Source organism: Triticum urartu, chromosome 3 (assembly GCF_003073215.2).
Source record: "Triticum urartu cultivar G1812 chromosome 3, Tu2.1, whole genome shotgun sequence".
Taxonomy (NCBI): domain Eukaryota; kingdom Viridiplantae; phylum Streptophyta; class Magnoliopsida; order Poales; family Poaceae; genus Triticum; species Triticum urartu.
The window spans coordinates 668,989,970-669,011,268 of record NC_053024.1 but is presented as its reverse complement, the minus strand read 5'-3'; the positions used below and the strand labels follow the sequence as shown (position 1 = coordinate 669,011,268).

The window sequence follows — 21,299 nt, the reverse complement described above, 5'->3', positions numbered from 1 at the left end:
ATTAGCTGGCCCAGCAATAAGGCAGGAGCTAGTTACCCTAATAGTATCCCTCCGTTTCTTTTTAGTCTGCATATAAGATTTGGTTAAAGTCAAACTTTATTAACTTTGACTAAGGTTTTAGAAAAAAAATACCAAGATTCATAATATGAAATCAATATTGTTAAATGCATCATGAAATTAATTTTCATACCATATAGTTTTAGTATTATAAATATTGATATTTTTTTTCTATAAAGTTTGACTTTGATCAAATTTTATATGCAAACTAAAAAAAATCGGGGGAGTATTACTTAGAGTGCACGAGTACATCTCCACCCTTGCCTTCCTCCTCGATCGTCCAGCACCATATGACCCTGCGCTGGTGCTAGCTACGTATCCACGACCTTGGCAACCTTGCTTAGCTTGTACATAACCCGGCCGGCCCCCTCTCCCATGCATGCCATCATCCTTACAATCCGGCCATCACATCCACTCTTGGCCACCAGCCCCGTCTTGAGTCGGTCGACGTCCACCGGCGGCATATATGGCGGCGAGCAAGGGCGCGAGGAAGAGCCTGGTGTCGAGGACCCTGGAGCGGTGCAGGTCCGCGCTGAACAGCGGCGGCCGGTCGTCGGCGGCGGTGGCGCCGGGGTGCTTCTCGGTGTACGTGGGGCCGGAGCGGGAGCGGTTCGAGGTGCGCGCCGACCGCGCCGACCACCCGCTCTTCCGGCGCCTCCTCGACGACGCCGAGCAGGAGTACGGCTACGCGGCGCAGGGGCCCCTCGCCCTGCCCTGCGCCGTCGACGCCTTCCTCGACGTGCTCTGGCACATGGACCACGACGTTCACGATGACGACGACGGCGAGGTCGCCGCGGCGCCGTCATCGCCGATATGCGGCCTGCAGCGCGCCGGCAGCGGGAACGGCAAGGTCCGGCCGGCGGGGTACCGGGTGCTCAGCCCGGCCAAGTCCACGTCTCCGTCCTTCTTCTTCTCGCCGACGGCGGCTGGCGGCAGGAGGTGAGCTCTAGGCGCGCATGACCGGCTTGCATGCACAACCGAGAGGAATCTGCGCGCGCATACACAGATAGAACAGGTGCTTAATTTGCATATACTTAGACGTAAGTCTCAACCACACACACACAGACGCCTAGCTGATTTAGATTGTACTGTATATTGTAAAAAGTGAAAGGAAAGAAGATCTATTCTGTGCATGCATGTAAGCGCGTGTGTTGGATGTTCTTTGTATTACCGGTTTCATGGAAATGAAAATTGGAGCTTGAGCTCCTAAATTAGAAACAAAAAAGAGTCAATTGCACCGGTGGTGTTTGAACTTGCCGCAAACGGTCACTTTGGTGCTAGAACTTGTGGCATACATTGAACTGGTACAAAAACTTGGCTCGGCCGTGCAAATACGGTGCAAATCATGTTTGGATACAAAATGATGCTGACTTGGCATGTCAATGTAGCATCGGGCCTGCTTTCTGTGACGGGAAGGCAGAGCGGAGTGCGTGTGGCCTTTTTTTTTTTGGAAAACCTTCACTTGAATTGGCATTTTATTTTTTTCAGCTTTACGAGGGGTGGGTGTTAGTGAAGTGTGAAAATTAACCAAAAATGAAGCTCCCTTGTCTCGAACCCTCGACCATTCCTTGCACAGTAGGACGTAGCCACTACAACTTCTAGTATCCACGTAACAAAATGGATAAACAAATTTAGTGGTGCCACAAAATGGATAACTACACTTAATGTAGCGGAACAAACATGCTCGTGGACCTAGAATGGACCGTGATGAATGTGGATGCAGCCCATTTGCACCTGTAGTTTTTTAGAAATTTGTAAAAGGTATGTAAATTATAACCTCAGTAATAAAAATAACGTTTAATTATTTGTGTTGTATAAATATTATACATACAAGCTAAATAACTTACGTTTCATACTTGTTCACGTATTATTTTAAAAATATTCATAATATTTAAAATAATATTCATTAATTACAATTTTTTGGATAATTAATACAATACAAGTATTTTAACATTAAAATTCCAAAGTATTTTTCTAATTGTACAAAGTTTTCCATAATTATATGCACATTTTAATAGTTCAATGTTTGTAAAAATAAATATTCATAATTTAAATTTAAATTTTCATATGAATATTCATTCGTGGCTAATTTTTAAATTATATAATATTTTTGAAAATAAATCACGTGTGAAAATTATACCGCATGAATGTTTGTATTCATCATTTTGTATAATTTATATATAAGTTACAAGTTTATATTATTTTGTATCCATTAAATATTTATTTAATAAATATTTAAATGTCCGTATTTACCAAACATTTTTATAATACATGGGCGTATATTTAAATAATTTAATTTACTAATCATTGTTTGTATATAATATACGCACATTATTTTTATTACTTACGTTTTACAAACATATTAAAAAGCTAGTGCGTGCAAAATGTGCCGCGCTATTTGTAGCTCATAGAAGTCCCAGATGCGTCCTCCTCAGCGGCGAATCCAAGGGGCAGGCTTGGATGGGCTCAAGCCTGCCCTCCAAAATCGAACAATTTGTTTTATTACTACTCATCAGTGCAGCCCAGCCCAGCCCAAAAAACACAGGCCCATATCTCGTCCTGGTCATCAGCTCTCGCCCACCAATTCCAGCGTGCGTGCAACACATCTCGACGCCTCACCCATCCCAGCCGCATCGCAACCCTAGCCGCCACCGGAGCAGGCCGCGACGCCGCCCACGGAGAGCAGGACGACACGCCGCGACGCCGCCCACGGACGCCGCCGGAGCCAGCTAGGGCGGACTGCCGGAGCCCTGCGTCAGGGGCTCGGCTGCTCGGGGCGTCCAGAAGGCAGAGGCTGGGAGCGCGCCGGCTCATCAGGTCCCCAAGACCCCAACCCCAACGCATTTGACTAACGGAGCCCAGAGGTTGTTTTTCCTCTAAGTCTTAACCAATGCTGGCTCCTACTATTGGCTTTTTTTGCAGAATTCCAGTAGCATATTTAGCTTGCCCAGTTTAGTTCTAGACTTCTATTTATAATCATTGAATTATTTCTATGTTTGTTTGTAGAAATGAAAAGGAAGACTTTGCACAGTTGGTTTGCAAGTAGTTCGAACACCCCCCATGTTGTTGTTCCTGAACCTGAAGCAACCCAAATTCCAAACTTGGACCCCCTTATTCGAACAAATCAGAGCAGTAACCCCCAATCGATGAGAATACTACCCCCCTTCAAACGAGAGCAGCAACCCCCCAATTGATGAGAGCATAAACCAACCACAAACAACAAGGCTTCTTATCCAAGAATTTCACCCAAGTCAAATTTTTGGTGATCCGGCAGATCGAATACCAATAGAAGATTATGCCCCTGAAATTCGAAGTGAAGTTAGAAGAGCTTATTTGTTTAAAGGAAGAAACAAAGCTGAAGGGCATAATTTTGAAATCACATTGAATGGTACAATCGGGAGATCTTCTCAACCACAATGGCTGATTTCTTCAATTATCTCCCCTTGATAGTGACTCAGCTGGGTTCTTCTTGCAAGAGAAAAGATGCATTACTTGCAAAGCATCATGATGATTTGATGAAATTGATGGAGCATGGTAAGATCTCAGCTGGAACTGGGTTACATCAAGAAACTGACCTATCTAGACCAGGAGCTACTCGTTGGGGCTCACATCTTAGAACCTTGCTTCGTATTCACGCAATGTGGAATGCAGTAGTCGATGTGCTAGCGGATTAGGATAAAATTGCCTCTTTTTTTCTTCTAAAAGGCATGGTAAAGTTTGAGCTTATTTGCACAAACGGATTAGGATAAAATTGCCTTTTTTTCTTCTTCTAAAAGGCGTTTAATTTACTCGTCTTTAACTTTGAGCCTCCCCTCCATTTTCTTTCTGGATTCGCCGCTGGTCCTCCTTGTACTACATTAAGGACTGTTATCAGTATTTCTCATTGCGAACGTGAATGGTGGAGTTGCTTGGACGGCTAGCTATCCAGCAATTGGTCTCAAGTTCGAGAGTCTGATCCGTTTTTATTTTCACGTATTGACAGGTGGGCCCCACGCGTCATAGAGTCAAAATGAAATGGCAGTTGTTGCGTTGATAGGGGCTTTTTGTGAGAAATAATTTTTTTTGCGGGTGCTTTCGCAAAAAAAGGCCAAAGACCTCCTCTACGCCTTCCAGTCACTGTCAGTGGGCCCCATGCCACGCTGGCGCGCCAAGTCAACATTGATTTCGTACCCAAATGTGATTAGCACCGTATTTGCATGTTCGAGCCAAGTTGTTGCATCAGTTCAATGTATGTCGCAAGTTCTAGCACCAAAGTGATCGTTTGCGCCAAGTTTAAGCATCACCGGTGTAATTGACTCAACAAAAAAAATGTAAGTGTATGTGTGGGATACAGAAGAAGAGATTAACTTTGAGTGATCATTTTGTTTGATCTATACGAGTGGAACATGTGTTTCTGCATGAAGTATCAAACATTTTTTATGACAATTTATTTTGTTGCGAGGATGTCAATTATAGTTTGCAAGCACGACTAATCCTGGCGAAAAAGAGAACTGAAGTGGAGTTGTCATGCTTGCTAATGAAATTTGTCATCCTCAGCCAACACAAATTGCCTTCAAAATCGTTTGCAATTGTCATCCCCCAGCAACGTTCGCTGGTTAAGCCGCTCCAAAATTAACAAGTTAACTCGGGCAAGATGCAAACCTGTACTCCCTTGATATTATTATGCAATACTACTATACCATCCAGTTAAGTAGATATTCATATTATGCAAAACTCTTGATTTGGTCAATTCTTGTCGTCTATTCTATCTACCAGGTTAGAAAAGGGGTTGTACTGGGTATTGACAGAATGACAGGTGTTGTCTATTCATGAGTTACCTAAAAATTTATTAAACCAAAATCACATTTCTAAGCATTTGTATGACCCAAACATTCATGGATTTCCAAGTCAAATCATATAGTATACTTCACTGAAGTGGCCCGCCTTCAAAAGGTTCGGTTTCACCACAGTAGTGTGCAATTTAAGGTAAAGGATGTTTAAAAAGAACAATAGATAACTATGACTTAGCAAAAAATGATTTAGTACAATGATAGATTATTGGCATATTCTGATGCCACAACTGTTGATTTTGCTGAATTATAGCCAACCTTTCTTAATTCATAGTTTCCACTCATATATTCATTATCTTCATCCCACTTATCCATCTTCATGTCTAGCCATCTACGGTGTTGTACTATTTGTCTCTCTTTACATTCTCTGCACGATGACATTTCTGCCATCCTTATGGATGACATCCAACAGGAGAAGGGCGAGGAATAGATGAACAGAGAGACCATGGATGCATGAATGTATGAGGAGGTAAGAAAGACTCCTGAAGGTGGCAATCGCCGACACCGGAGCCAGGTGCACCAAGCCATCAACTATTATGCTTTGTAATTATCTACCACTACTTATTCTGTATTAAGCTAAAAACAGATTAGCCTAATAAATATATATAAGCATAAAGTAGAGAGATGACACTAATTAGATAATGTTGAATGGCCATGGCACGGTAATATTCTAGGTAGATTCGGATTATTTATTTTCATCATGCGTCTTCATTGGTGTGTTCGGAATTAGCACACATTTCATGGTAATCTGGAAACTGCAATGAGATCAATGTATAATTCCAAGGCTACTTCACGCACTAACTCGAATGACCATTTCTCACAAGGAAGGAAAATATGACTATGCATCTATGGAGGACCTGGCGCTCGCGCAGTCCACACCTAAGACGGCGTCTTAGGTCTTGAGAAAGCTTTAAAACAATGCCTAGAAACTGTCTGAGGTCCTGAAAACCACTCCGAACTACAGTAATAACATCAACACATGAACACCAAATTTTAACATGGGAACCTCGAAGTCGGGGCAGAAACCACTGTCTAATCCCATCCAAATCTTATTCCACTATTATTAAATGATGGATACAATAAGCTCTTTTCAAGGTAGCACCAGATTTTTCTCATACACCAATTCAATAGCAATAATAAGTTATGAGCATCAAGAGTCAGTATTGAAACAATCTCATAAAAAATGATGGAATCATATCCTGCGGAAGACAAGGTGGGATAGCTTCCATGGCTTGGTAACAAACTTCCTCCTTCAATATTTATGTCCATGCACTTCTTTTTTTCTTTTCTTCCATGGTACGGTCTAACTTAGCATTTTTATCACTTATCTCGGCAGCTGCAGGACGGGTCGACGGGAGAATGTCCAAAGATCATGAACTGATAGGCTCGTGGGCTCTTTCACATGTTGTGGATATCTTAAACATATTCTTTACAGTGTGCTCCCTCCGTAAAAAAATATAAGAGTGTTGAGGTATACGAGAAAGGCATGCCAGCCTTTTATTGTCTAAGAGCAACTGTAATGGGGCGACCCATTTTGTCTGCTTGCATCCGTCTGAATCGGCGCGGACAAAAATGACGGTCCAACGCGCCGACCCAAATCTAAATCACGTCCGCTTTGCGTCCGCGCCGACGTATTTGCGGCTCAAATTTACGTCCCAAATGCGTCGGCGCCCTCTCGGCATCCCCCTCGTCCTCACCTGGCGGTCGTCCAACTACCCGCTGCCCACGCGGTCAGCTTAATTTATAACCATGGGCCCACGTGTCAGCGACGGCGCAAGTTTTTTTTAAGCCGATCGTGCGGCGGGGCCGTCCTCATCCAAACTCGCGTCCACATCTAGCCAACTCTACTCCTCCCTCGCCAGCAAACCCTAGCCACCACCACCTCAGCGAGATGGGGCTCTTCTCCGGAGCCGACAGCAGCAAGGCCAAGGGCAAGGCCCCCGCCTTCCCTTTTCCATCAGAGCTCCTCCCGCCTCCGCCAGCACTGGCTCGCCGGCAGAGGCAGTGCGTGAACGTGCCAGTGCACCAGGCGGAGTGGCACTGGCAGCACCGCGTGCCTCTGCCGTACCCCGACGTCACCTTGCCGCACGACTGGCATCTGGATCCAGAGAGGATCCCAGTGCCGGCGGTGCCGCGGTCGGCTAGGGCGCACGCGGAGGAGGTGCGGCGCCGTCGAGCGCTGCTGACGCCGGAGCAGCGCCGCGACGACACATACGCCATCAACTCGTCGAACTGGAAGCGGTGGTTCGCCTTCGAGCACGAGGAGGCGAGGCGCCGCGGCGTGCGCGAGGTCGACCGCAACCTGCCGCCGCCCCTGCTCGTCGTCCGCGAGGAGGACCAGGCGGCCCTTGCGGCAGTCTACCGCGAGAGCGAAGAGGACGAGCGGAGCAGGGTGGAGGCGGCGGAGGAAGAGGCGGCCATGGCGCGGGCCATTGCCCTCTTCGCGGCCGACGACTGCGTGGTGCCGCCTGTGGCCCCGCCGTCCCCTCCCCGTCGCCGCATCAAGGCCTACCCGGAGCCGCAGCCGTCCCCGGTCGAGCGCTACTCCTGGACGGGAGTACTGCGCGAGTGGGTGTCCGCGCCACCGGTTTGGATGGGGGCGACGCCGGCGCAGGAGGCCGCCTACCTCGAGATGTGGCGCCAGCGATGGCTGGCCGAGGAGCGCCGTCGCGGCGAGTACGAGGAGATGGTCGAGCACGACCTCTAGGAGGAGGCGCACCAGGCGCGGCTGCACAGGTCGCCGCACAGCCCCTCGCGCCGGAACAACCCCCCGCGCCGGAACACCTGCCCGCGGCCTACATCGCTGCCGTCTGGAACACGGCGTTCCCCTGGGCCGGTCCTGCGCCGACGCTCATCGACCTCACCGATTCCGAGAAGGACGACGACGCCTAGGGCTGCGCACCGCCTCGTAGTTTAGGTTGTTTTTTATTTTTCTTAAATATGCTAATGTGGACGCGTGGACTATCGCCGGCCTTCGTGACCGGCTGTAATGTTTAAGTAATGATATTTTTTAAATATGCATGCGTTCTTTTTTTTTTCTAGCGCCGTCAAAATAGATCGGGCCAGCGTTGGACGCACGCGCCGACTCAAACGAGGAAGTGGACATCCTTGTCCGCCTGGCTGACCCAAACGGACAAAAATTCAGACAAAATTACCGTGCGTTTGGGTCGGCCCGTTGGAGTTCTTTAATCTCCCTTTTTCCATCTGTAAATCGTAGCTCCGGCTCCGAACGAGCGATCGGGACAGGGATAAGACGAGATGGAAGGAAGCTAGTCCGATCAAACGGTGCGGAGAATCTTGACCGTGACCGGAGGGACGGCCGTCGTTCTCGCGACGGCACAATCGTTAGAATCGTTGAGAGACGTGTGCCCGATCCAGTCGGCGATCCACGGGCGTCGCGCGCACGGGTGGAACGCTGCCTGCGACCTTTGGCTCGGAGCGAGCTGCACCGCACAAGCTACTGTAGGTATTTCGCCCGCCCGGCTAGCGCAGTGTTCAAATTTCCAAGGTCAGCGCGTAGTATTTCAATCGCGGTCGACCGTCGATCTCGTCCGTCCGTCCGTCCGTCCCCGTCGTCGTCCGTCTCGGCCCGCATGCGGACGTGCTAGGTGACAGCGCATGCGTGCCGTTCTCGTCCGTCTCGATCGCGGATCGCGTGTCTCTTGTACTTACGTTAAACGGTCAGGGGTCGGTCGCGAACTCGCGAAGAGGCATCCAGCCTGGGTCCTGCGTTACGTACGTACGCGCCTCACGCGATCGATCCATCCATCGATCGTTCGTCGCCGCCTGATGCGCCACCGGTTCGGAGAGAAAATTCACTAGGACCGTCTTGGTACGAGACAAGAGGCAGGGCTCACGAGAGAGAGTCTTGTTCCAGCCGTGCGCGCGCGCTCGACCGTCAGATCGCCATCTGACGGCTCGCGGTGTCCTCCAGCCGCGTCGGTCCAGTGGACCACTGCGGGCACGCGATTTTCCGGCCCAGGCTGAGGCGGTCGAGACATAGAGTGCTGCTACACGGACGATAAATTTATGGTCGACGCCTGCACGATCCTACTTGGCAGCGTCAAGAGCTAGCATGCATGCAGGAAGCCATGTTGAGGAGGACGCATCGTTCGCGGATCGTGCAAACAGTGTCGTGTGTAAAGCAATTCCGCGAGACATATAACTTACATCCACCGTGTTCTAGATTTTGTTAACATTAAATTTGATTTGAGTATGGGGATGTGGAGGCAAGGAGAGTTTTGTTTTGACTTTGGTAATGGAAAAGTCTCGATTTGGTTTGGATTATTCCAAATTACTATATTTATGTTGGTTTTATTTGAACGCCATCGGTTGGGGAACCCTTAACTACCTATTATGTTTCCTCCATCGTCGACCTACTTGTTTTGTACCTCTGTTGTAACCATTGGCGAAGGTTGAGAAGAGAATGAGGGCACAAAGGAGTCACGATCCAACTTAGGAGACATATTGAGCGGAACCACATAATTGTTTCCATCAAACTTCTCATCTAGCTTTGTCATATTCTCTTATCTTCCAAATATGCAGAACCCATTTTACATTAGCATAAATCATAACATAAATACACACTCATGTTTACCTTCGCACATTTGAACCACATGTGCCACATATGAAGAAACCATAATATAGCAAATTCATGGCACATAAAAGGGGTGCGAACAACTGTGTTTATAAAATGTTACTCACAAGAACTATAATATTTTTCAGAAGATTGGCATATTTTTAAGATAGAGAATGAACAAATGTAAAAGCATGAGTATAACATAGAAGATGCAACTCAATCTTTTCTGTGGTTGGAAATATGGAGAGAAAAAACATCACCATTCAGTTCTTGTATTAAATGGGAAATATGGAAAGATAATAAAGAGTAGCGGTAAGAACATACTACAACACAATCTTCTCCAATGAAACAAACATCTATAATATCTCATTGAGATTGAAACGTATTCCACAATTTTTTAAACAAATAGGCATTTATATGTAGTATTATAGTCCCTTTGTTTAGGAACAGAACAAATATAATAACTGGCCAAGTAAAAGCTTTGTTTGTGGGAAAAACATATGGTACCTCACAAAATACAATCTTTCATGTTATTAGTTTGTTGGTGATTTTCTTTTGTACAATACACTGTTGTTTTTCTGGATGATTACAAAAATAATGATGATCATTATTCCTGAATATAGTCTCTGTGGTATGAATGGTACCTCATATAAGCATAGTATGTTACAAGTTTGAACTGAAGTACTAAAAAATCTACTCCCTCCATTCCAAATTACTCATCATGGTTTTAGTTCAATATAGAAAATGAAAGTACTCTAAAAGTTTAAGCTTTGCACATGATCCTACTAAACCAGTCTAGGCATGGTAAAGTCTACAGAGATGAGTCACTACCTTAATTGTGTAACAGTTAGAATAATAATCTTGGTGTTTTCATTTGAATAAAAGAGAAAGACAACATGTGCCCCTTATGAAATCAGCACATACTCATGATTCTGATCTGCTATAAGATTTATCCTTAAGTACATAATATTCTTGACTCTTTGTACCGTCTCATCCAGGAGCTGCTGAGTACTCCCTCTGTAAACTAATATAAGAGCATTTAGATCACTATTTTAGTAATCTAAACACTCTTATATTAGTTTACGGAGAAAGTACCAATCATCCTCATGCCACGATTCCGAATATTTTCAGTTTTCTCTGGTGGTTCAGCTCACAGGCATACCCCTTGTCCTTTTTATTACTAGAATCTCCCAAGTTCATCTTCATGATTTTGTAATTTGAGCTATGCATTTGAGCTGAATGAATTTGGCACATTCCCCATTCAAACAAAAAAAAGCCAGACCCCTTGTTAACTTCAAAAATGCATACTATAGCCGCAGCAAAAACAATGCTACTCCCTCCATCCCAAAATACTCAACTTTGAAACAAAGTAAGTAGCTCATAATTCACAACACATCAACCAAAGACGCATTGCATTGTCAAATGGTGAGAAAGCCATGAAATGCAGACAGCAAGCAAGAAATCCACAAGAATACAACTGTTTTACACAGATAAAATGCAAGGAACAGAATACGGATAAGTATGCATGCTGCAAATTACAGTCAGGGCTAGCTACCTAAGAAAGGAACAGAGTCATATAACCAAACAGCTATTGTACATGACCGGCAACTAAGAGACTACAGGTCAATAACACCACGGGTCAAGCACAACAACCAGGTAGGCACGCAGGGCCATCACATCAAATGGCTAACAAACAGTCTAGCACCTGCCCAGACCACCACCAAAACGGCTGTTGTGGTGCCACCATTGTACAGGCCAGAGCAGCCCCAGCAACCAACAAGAACACTTGACAAATACAGGAGATCGCTCAGTCCGATCACGTCTGGCTTATTTCTCTTCCTCTTCATCAGGATCCTCCTTTGAATCTTCTTCCTTCTTGCCGTTCTCTTCTGCATCCTCTTCCTCATTTTCTTCCTCACCTTCATCATCAGACATGCTGTTGATCACTTCCTCTATGATGCGCTTCACCTCCGACTTCCTGTCCATGAGGTCCATGTCAAAGTGGTCTCCTGAGGTAACAGAAAATGCCAGTGCGTTCATTAGACCAGACAATTGCGCTCAATAACTTCAATGAAATCTACTGCAATGAAACTTCATAGAATGACAACAGAAGGATACCTAATTTCCGGAGAATGTCAGCCAAAGTTGCCTGCATGAAGGTAGTAATGTAGCCAGGTCAGCATCATAGAAGACCAGAAATGCAACATGAACACAGCATAACAATTTGCATCTGCATACCGTATTGAAGTCCACTTCTTTCAATATGTTACTAACAACACCATGCAACTGTTTAGTGGTTGGGGCTACCTTGCCTTTTCCTGGACGAGATGGAAGCATTGGTTATAGCAGCATTCTAGGCAGCATCTCATAAGATGGAACTCAGAAAATGCAAATAAAGACATCAAACTGGAAGTAGCTCTCAGAAGAACTGTGAATGTGACTTCTAATAGTCCTACATGAACAAAGCTACTTCCAGTTTAGTGGTTGGGGCTACCTTGCCTTTTCCTGGACAAGATGGAAGCATTGGTTATAGCAGCATTCTAGGCAGCATCTCATAACTCAGAAAATGCAAATGAACACATCAAACTGGAAGTAGCTCTCAGAAGAACTGTGAATGTGACTTCTAATAGTCCTACGTGAACAAAGCTTAGTATGATCCACATCAGATCAGTATTTTCATTAGGCAAATAAACTTGCTGGTGATCCAAAATGCATAAAATTAAATGGTTGTAAGACAGTTGTATTCATGGATTTCCTGCATGGGTACAAGATCTCATACCTTTATTTTCACCAGATGCCTTGGCACCTCGCTTCTTGCGTGCCTTACTGTTGTTTTGGCTCTCTTTTCCAACATCCTTTTTCGGTTTTGCAACCTTCTTCTTGGCCTTGCCTACAGGTGTACTGCTTTCCTTTGTTGAATTCTTTGGTGTTTTCTTGGCAGCCTTTTTGCTCTCCAGCTCCACATCTGGCTTTGACACCCTTTTTACAGATTTAGGAGTCTTCTTTGCTGATGCATCCTTTTCCTTTGCCTTGGATCCAGCTTCCTTCTTTCCTTGTTTATCATCTGTTGACTTTTTCTTCACTGGTGTCACTTCAGGCTCTTCATCATTCTTGGTCTCTTCTTTCACTTCGGAGTCCTCATCACTTTCTCCCATTGATGAGTCCCCAGCAGGACCAGCATCATCTTCATCATTCTCATTTTCAGCCTCAACTGCTTGTTTCCGACTCTTCCTCTTTTTCTGTTCATAAAACCACATCCACAATTTAAGTACTACACACAAACACTAATTACAAAGAACTGCTGCAGAAAGTCCTAAGTACTACTAAATGCTAATTACAAATAACTGTTTTGTGAAATTTAACATGATAAGCAATTGTCACTTAGAAGCAAAATATTAGTGGTTCTCTATGTCCAGAAAAAAAGTACCAGCAATTATGGAGTACAGAAAGAGAGCACAAAGAAAATACAATATAGGATTGAGCACCAAAGTCAGTGCGAATTTTTGGCCCCCAGGCTCCTTGGAGACCAGTATATTGAACAGAATAGAAAGATCTTCTAAAGTTTTTTTTAAATTAAATTTTCCCTTTGAAGACCTAGAAATGTGTACAGTCTATAAATTTTCATTAAATATGGTAATTTGTAAAAAGGGAAGCCCGGTGCATGTAGCTCCGGCTTGCGCAGAATCCAGGGAAGGGTTGAACCACTTTGGGTCTATTGTACACAGCCTTTCCCAGCCTCCCCTTCAAATATGGTAATATGTAAACTTAAAGAAAACAAATTTATGGCCCCAAAACTAAAAGAGCCCATTTTGACATATATACTTGTTTTTTGGGTACACCACATACAAACATATATTATTATAAAACTTCATACAGATGCAGTATATACTATGTGCAGCACTAATATACTTGTTTCTTTTCTGTATAAAATTTATATGAGCATAGTGGCAGTGAAAGTTTACTACACCACATACAGCCTTCTAGGAGGAACACTGAGAAAGATGAATGTCCATGTTTTGAATAATGCCAATATATGAGCATAGGTTTCCAGGTATAGCTTCTTAATTTGTGAGTGTTTGAAATTAAACATGTTAGTACTAAATTGCCATTTTTGGAAACCACTCAAATATCCCTTGTTAATGTGACAATGAATAAAAGGCAATCTAGTCTTATTTACATTTATTTCAATCCCATTGAGCTGTTCAGGCTGAGAAATGACCAAATAACCATGGGCAACCAGAATAATACTTTGCTACACCTGTCACTGTCTCTCAGCTATGCACAAGCCAACCACTACCAACAACACATAAGAGGGTACCTAAGAGGTGTCACACTGTTAGTGCAAGTCACTTGGAAGCAGAATGCCCTTCCAAGGAACCTCAAGATTAAATCACTATTTTAACTTAGAAGTTTGAAGCCCAAGGCCTTGGAGACTCCTAATGAATGAGATTCTTATCCATGGCCAGGCATTCTTCCATGAATGGTATAACAGCTTACAGCCTTGTCACTCTTGTTATTAAAACTGAAATTTTTGGTCTTAAAGATGGTTTGACCATTACGGTTGGTTTGTTCTTTATGGTTCTTCACAGATTACACTGTCAATTTCATTCTTTAAACAGTGTGTTGCAAGAGAGATAATTCTAAGAAGTCAGAAACATCCAATCACAAACAGTCATCATATAATCTAAGATTAAGAAAAGAAACAAGTGCAGTAAACTTTCACTGCCACTATGGTAGTGCTGCACATACAGACAGCTAGAGAGAGAGAGAGTAGACCAAAACAACTGGAGAAATTGGTCATTTCCAATGCCAGAGGGTTAAACTAAAAATAACCCTTAAGATGGGATTTTATCAATTGTCACAACCCTAGGGATACTTGGAATGTTTCCCCTCAACTGGTGGAAACATGTAAATCACATATCAACTTAGAACATATCATCAATTCTTTTTGAAAACAATCAACAATGGAAGCTAGCAAGTCAAATTTGCAGAAGAACACAGGTGAAAGCGTTCCATGACAGATAGGTTTTCTAGAAGAACAAGAGAGGTTAAAAGGAGCTGCCCTCAGCACAGCAAGTTTACCTTCTCTCCAGAAGCACCTTCAGCCGTTGCCTGGCTAGTTCCTTTAGACTTCCTCCGGCGTTTCTTCCCTTTCTGGAACGACAAAGATTAGGAATGTGAAATTCAGTTTGCAGTCTCATGCGGTAAAAAAATATGCTCCCTCCGTTCCAAAATAGATGACCCAACTTTATACTAACTTTGTATTAAAATTAGTACAAAGTTGAGTCATCTATTTTGGAACGGAGGGAGTAGATGTCAGAAGAACAAGATTTGCATTAATTAAAAATCATACCTTCACATCACTGATAACAACATCTCTGGTAATGCAAGGAGACTCCAGAAACTCCAGCAATTTGGCAGAAACTTCCTCCTGAATACAGCAAAATACAGTTAGTACAGAATTCACTGCTTAGATCATTACAAACATGTACAGAAGTAAATTAACCTTCTTTAATTGTTTGGCCTGAACATCAAGTATATCACAAAAATCTATCAACTTCTCCTTGTTCATCTTGTCAAGCTTTTCTTTTATCCTGTTCCTTTGCTTTTCCTAATCAAAATTACAAGGACATCCATTAAGACAAAAAACAAAAACAAATCATGTTCTACAGCAGTGTCATCACAAAAACTCACTGGATTGTCAGTCCAAACAAAACCAGAAAACTGGGCTAGGTTTCTTTTCAGGAAATGGGCCTGCAGAGAATCAAACAAAGAGTTAACAAAACAAACTTAGCAAGTTAAATTACAGCAAGCGAATGCAGATGCCTCACATTTGATCTTCTCCCAAACAATATAGTATGAAGACTCTGAAGATTGTCATCCACCTTTCTCTTGGAAAGTTTGAAGAAAACTAAGGAAACAAACTATTAGTCCAACCTGTGGAATATGAGGTAGCTATTCCCAGAATGATAAACTGTACGATGCAGTTACAAGTTGAAGAGTCCATAATGTCTTTATTCATCCAACACTAACTAAAACACGAGTAACAACTTCAATCATATACTGGACAACTGAGCAAGATGAAAATCAGAGCAATCAATATCAAAGGAAGCAAGTTATGAACATTGACAAGCAGTAGCATTAACGCAAAGTTCAGAAATAAAAACAAGCAGCAGCAGTAATCCAAAATTCAGAAACCTGCACTTACAAAACAGGATAGGTGGCTGTATGGAAATTACTCATAACAAATACTGCATGATTCTGCCTATACAGTCCTTTGAAATATGCCACTAAATTTAAGGGATGGGCAAAGTTGGTAATATACAACATTAGGCAAAGACAACTTAATAAACAGATCCACAAGTCATTTATAATGTCACGGCACATAGACCTTGGACTAAGCAAAGAGAACTCTGCCGGTCGATGTGTGATAAAGCAAAGATAACTGAATAAACAGATCCACAAGTCATTTACAATGTCACAGGCACATAGACCTTGTGCTAAGCAAAGAGAAGTCTGGCAGTCCATGTGTGTTATCTATCGTTCTATCAGAAACGACCCCTGCGCTGAACAAAGACGAGATCTTTTGGATGACAGCCTAATCCATTCATTGTCATGTTATTTCATTCTACTACTTAGTTTATAAGCAAATTGATGTATGAATAACTCTGGAACACCAGATATATCCTGGAAAATCGAGACTTCAACCATAGCAACAAGTTAATCCCTGGCGCGGGCAAAGAGGGGATCACTGCCAATGATGCCACAGGCAAGCAGGGGCGTCTATCTGCTAGTAAAAGCAAGAATGGAGAGATGTTACAGGGGCAGCAGCAGGCTTACCGTTGGGGATCTCCTTGAGCTTCGTCCCAGAGCCCTGAAACACAGAAATCAACAAAAACGAATCAGCAAATGAAGAAATTAGCGAGCTTTCCAGCCACACGCTCGTACTCGTATATAAATGGGGAATACGGTAAACCAGACCGCTAGCCTAGGGCGTCCAACAAACAAATACTGCTATTTTTGGTGCGGTGCGGTGACGGCGAGGACCCGGGGGTGAAAAATAACAGCTCCGCGAGGGGAGGCACCACAGATCGGGAGGAGCGAGAACGCGCGCACGGAGGAGGGAGGGAGAGGGAGAGAGATTTGACCTGGAGAATGGCGGCGGACTTCTTGGCGGGGGTGGAGCGCGGGGTGAGCTCGGAGTAGCGCTCGACGGTCTTGCGCTCCCTGGAGGGCCTACCGGTGGCGGGGGTGGACGGCTCCCGCGGCAGCCGCTTCCTCCGGCCCCGCTTCTTCAGCGGCTGCGCCTCCGACTCCGACTCCGCCTCCTCCTCGTGCTCCTCCGCCTCGGCGTCGGCGTCCATGGGGTCGTCGGCGGGCGGATCGGCGGGGGCGGGGTCGGCGGGCTTGGCGGCGGGGGCCATGGGCGGCGGGGGCGCGACGGCGGCGAGCGCGGCTAGGGTTTTAGGGTGGGGAGTGGTGAGGGGGGGGGTGGAAAAGGGGGGAATTTTAGGGAGGCGGAGCGGGCGGACGGATGGGGACGGGCGGGGGTGCGCGTGTGTTGTGTTGTGGCTTCTGGGAGGCGCTTGCTCGGCGTCGGGCGCTATTAAATTGGGGATCGGATGAGAGATTGGGATCGACGGACGGGCGGGCGGGCGGGATGGGTGGATGGATTGGGCCTCTTTTCCTCCTCCTTCCCGCGCACGCCCCCGCCGTCCCAGCCCGGGAACCGGTTGCGCCCCTCTGCTGTGCGCCAAATTTTCCCCCTGGTCTAGCGTGTTTCCCTTTTTGCCCTCCTCCTCTTTGGCTGTGAATTATGCGCCCGCAAGTTTTCTTTTCAGGTGCTATAAGAGCGTCACATAGACGAGAAGGCTGGCCTAAATGGACCGCAACACACATGAAAGGTTTTAGATCCTAAATAAACAATTAAATGAAAACTTAGCGCCTTATCGAAGCGTCTCTGCGGAAAGAGGTCGAACATGAGATAGAAGATTCCACTCGTATATCTACCTCCATGGCCTCTCCTTCGGCTTCGTCACAACCAATCATCGATATGATTGTCTGGCGTGTTCAGCATACATGCCGTGCGCATCATCTTCTCCTGAGGGCTAATGGATGAACAAAAACAAGGGAATCGAACCGTACAACGGATCGCACTGCATCTTTGCTCTAGCCGGCTGGGCAACGGTTGACGGCCGATGCCCCCGCCGTGATGTTGCTGCTCCTGTAGAATTTTTAAAAAGATGGATGAATTTTTAGAAAACCGTACCATATTACTCCCTTCGTCCGAAAATACTTGTCGAAGAAATGGATAAAGAATGATGTATTTAGAACTAAAATATGTCTAGATACATCCATTGCTCCGATAAGTATTTTCGGATGGAGGGGGTACATTCTAACAAGAGACAGCGATAGTTTTTTTAGATGAACACAAAAATATGTTGCGGGTAGGCTTAGGCTAAGAGGGCAGAGCCGCAGAAGGGTAGGTAAATAAAATAGCTGGGGGTACAAGGGTAAATGCATGCCCTTACGCGGGACCCGCGGAGAATCGGTTGAGGTGGGAGTGCGGGGCGTCGGCTGCGTCAGAGCGGCAAGCGGGAAATGGTGCTAGGCCGCACGCGCGCCCACTTCTTCTTGGGTTCGAAATTTTCGGCCTCCCACCACCACCTCCCGCTGAATCCGATCAGGATCAGGATCAGATCCGTCGCCCCAAATGAATTCCCGGCGCGCGCGCCATCGCTCCCTCCCTCTCTTCCCACCCACCACCCGCCCAAAGCCGTTGACGCCAACTTGGGCCTCCACATGGACTTGCAGCAGCTGAGAATGAGATTGGGCCCATAATCGGCGAGTGATGCGAAGCCCTGGGCCTATCCCCTTACCGCGGGCGGCCCCCCGAAGGAAGCCAGCTTGCTGCGAGCGCTGAGCAGCCAGGGTTCTTTTTTCCCAACCCAACCCCGCCGGCGCTCTCACCCGCAGCACCGCCGCCCGGCGGCTCGTCTGCTCGCGCGGCCGCCCCCAGCCGGCGAACGATCCCCTAGCCTTTCCCCGTCTCGGCAGGGCGGACGGCGGCGATGACGGCCGCCGTCGCCGGAGCTGACGACGAGAGGAAGGCGCAGGCCCGGTTTCTGTCCCGTGTAGGCGAGGAAGAAGCAGCTGCCGACGGGCGAAGGGATCGGGCCGGTACCTGGAGGCCAAGCACCACCTGCTGCTCAGCTACTGCCAGGGCCTCGTCTGCTACCTGCTACGCAAGGCCAAGGGGCTGTCCGTCGATGGCCACCCCGTCGTGCGCGGCCTTGTCGAGATCAGGCTGTTTCTTGGGAAGGTGTGCGTATGTGCCCTTGAGTGTTGATTGCTAAGCTGCCAGTCTTGATTTATGGATCTGTCTAATAGTAGATTGTTTTATGTTGAATTCTGTGTGCTAGATTCGCCCGATAGACAAGAAGATGGAGTACCAGATCCAGAAGCTCACCAATGCTGCAGATGGTGCAGCTGCCCAGGATACCCGAGGTCAATGGGAAGGGCGGGCAACAAGGCGAGGGCGACCTGTTGGGGTACCGGCCAAACCCGGATATGATGGATATCAAAATTGCTCCTGAAGGACAGGTGAAATTCTCACTTACTAACTGATGTTTTCTCTTAGTGTTGTGTTAAGGTGATAATGCTCGACTGTTCATCACTCTGTTCAACAAACACACACACACACACCAATCAGTTACCAATCAATAAATCTTACATATATTTGTATGACATCAAATCTGCCCATCCTTACTGAGCTGTTTTCTGTACATAATATAGTTGTCAGTTGGGTGAGAAATCAATATTTCCACTGCAGTGTCTTGCAAAATCAAATTAAGTTGCTACTTAACAACTTCTGATGAATTCGAGATTACACTGTAACTTGGTTTATGTGCCTGGTTTTGAGTGAACTCTATCATAGCTTATATTTTGCCTTTGTAGATACTGCTACCAGTTGCTTAAATGCTGCCTTATTCCTAACTGCACAATTCCTGTTAAATGACGTGAATATAGGTCGCTCTGTTTTTTATCAGTAATGATCATTTCATGACTAGAGTTCAGTTTACACAGATTTGTTGTGTCTGATGTGTTTAGCTGTTTGACTTCAGGGCAAAGATGGTATCTACGTTCCTCCGAAAATTGGGCCAGCTGCCATGGATGATAGTCATAGTAAAGACGCTGTAAGGAAAGAGAAAAGATTATTACGCATGACAACAGAGAATCCTTACTTCAAGGAGATGATTGATGATGCTGCTGATAGACCTGAAAAGGTTTGTATATTGTGTATGTTTGTATAGTTAGCTACACTAAGCTACATCGAGCTAACTAAGCTGTCTACACAATCTTGCAGTGGAAGGAAACAGCGGGTGATGAAAGCAAAGAATTTATGACCTACATGCGGCAGAGAGAGAAGCAAGAGAAGGCAGAAGAGGAGCTGTTCACCCGAGCTCCAGTAACCAAGCGTGAAAAGTACATGGAGAAGCAGATGAAGAAGCAGCTTCACGGGTATGTTCCATTATCCTCCAGAGTTCATGGATTTTATTTTGCACGACAGTGCACCCCATTATGAAGTGAAGAACCCATCAACCACATCAATGAATGGCTGATAGCTTTGGCCACTTTAAGCTGAGCTCGTCTCTTGGGATTTTTTCACTTTTACCCAACTTATGAACTGACATGTTTCTGTGTACAGGTTACAAGGCCTGACTGACGGATTCGACCTCGGGATGAACATACTGCTCGATGGAGAAAAGGAAGACGACGGTGGTTCCAGTGAGCTGCGTAGACAGAGCGCGGGGCGGAGAAAACACCAGAAAGGCAGCCAGAGGAAGCGACACTAGTTCAGACCTGACAATAGTCCTCTGAAATTTTGTCATGTTCTCAGTCGAAAGCAGGGATTTCGATACCACTAGAAACTGAACCAGTTGTGCACCATAGGAGCAGAGGTGAAATTTGCTTGGAAGCAACAGCAGTTCAGTGCATCTGTGTACGCCGACAGCTACTTGGGTCCTTGAGACGATTGCCACATGTTTATCCTCCATTGTTTGCCTGTGTTTTCTGGTTTCGACTGTTTTGAATCCGTGATGTGTATGAAAATATGTTTTGCTGAGTATGATGAGAGAATTGCGGAAGTGCACGATGGTTGTTGATTACAACATTGATCTGCATGTAAAAATTAATCTGATATTAATCGTCCGCGGCATGAATCATTGTTGACAAAATCCACTATCTGTTGGATGTTCCATGTTTAAAATCGGTGTTGCTTTTTCTACTATAAGGTTGCTGCCAAGAGGATCGCTGCTGGCAAGGGGGTTTGCAACAATGATCAACGGCCGGGCCTAGGGTTTGAGGCAGCGGGTCCTGGCGGCGGGTGGCGCTCGCCGGTGTTGTGGGCCGCCTTCACTCGGCCGCACGGGGGGCGAGTCGGTGGTGGATGCGGGCGGCGCGTGGAGGTCTCCCCTGCTGCTCTCCTTCGCCAGATCTGAAGACAGCGTCCCCGTGTTGTTGCTTCCTCCTCATCAATCCGGCTGAATCCGGTGGCTGACTATGCTGATGTGGGGTTGGAGCTCTGGATCGGAGTAATTTCTGGGCCGGTTGCGGCGGCTACGACGTCGGCGGCGCTCCAAGCGTTGTTTCCTTAAAGGCGGCTTCGAGATCCATCTTCCTCCCCCTCATCCTCCCCATGCATCCGGATGAAAACCCACAACTTTGGTTGGGCGGCGGCGATGCCTGGCTCCGTCACCTTCTTGAAGGCGCCGCTTTGGATGTGCGAGGAGGTGAGATGGCTGCAGCATGTTTTTTATGACGGCGGTTCTCTC

General features: G+C 45.9%; 2 protein-coding genes, 1 long non-coding RNA gene and 1 pseudogene across 5 annotated transcripts; 3 read left to right on the top strand and 1 right to left on the bottom strand.

Moving 5' to 3' along the window:
• Positions 1-364: 364 nt before the first annotated feature.
• Positions 365-1,258, top strand: LOC125549040 (auxin-responsive protein SAUR50-like). The gene has a single exon (XM_048712538.1). It carries the CDS (start codon positions 524-526, stop codon positions 998-1,000), a length of 477 nt encoding a protein of 158 aa, XP_048568495.1. The 5' UTR covers positions 365-523; the 3' UTR covers positions 1,001-1,258.
• A 1,384-nt stretch (positions 1,259-2,642) lies between these two features.
• LOC125545792 lies at positions 2,643-4,463 on the top strand. 2 transcript variants are annotated; one of them, XR_007300257.1, is made up of 3 exons: positions 2,643-2,921; positions 3,064-3,591; positions 4,040-4,463. It is a non-coding gene; the product is annotated as an uncharacterized LOC125545792 (long non-coding RNA). The 2 variants fall into 2 exon arrangements; XR_007300256.1 differs by lacking the exon at positions 4,040-4,463 and having other exon boundaries at positions 3,064-3,859.
• Positions 4,464-10,927: 6,464 nt separating this feature from the next.
• On the bottom strand, positions 10,928-16,946 carry LOC125545791 (DEK domain-containing chromatin-associated protein 1-like; the record flags this gene model as incomplete). Of its 2 annotated transcripts, XM_048709827.1 has the most annotated exon segments (11): positions 10,928-11,474; positions 11,584-11,614; positions 11,704-11,783; positions 12,245-12,704; positions 14,548-14,619; positions 14,819-14,896; positions 14,972-15,076; positions 15,160-15,219; positions 15,297-15,376; positions 16,306-16,339; positions 16,614-16,946. In XM_048709827.1, coding segments are annotated over 11 exon segments (1,515 nt in total), but the record flags the coding sequence as incomplete, so codon positions are not given.
• Positions 16,947-16,999: 53 nt separating this feature from the next.
• LOC125547134 lies at positions 17,000-20,701 on the top strand (annotated as a pseudogene).
• The last annotated feature ends 598 nt before the right edge of the window (positions 20,702-21,299 follow it).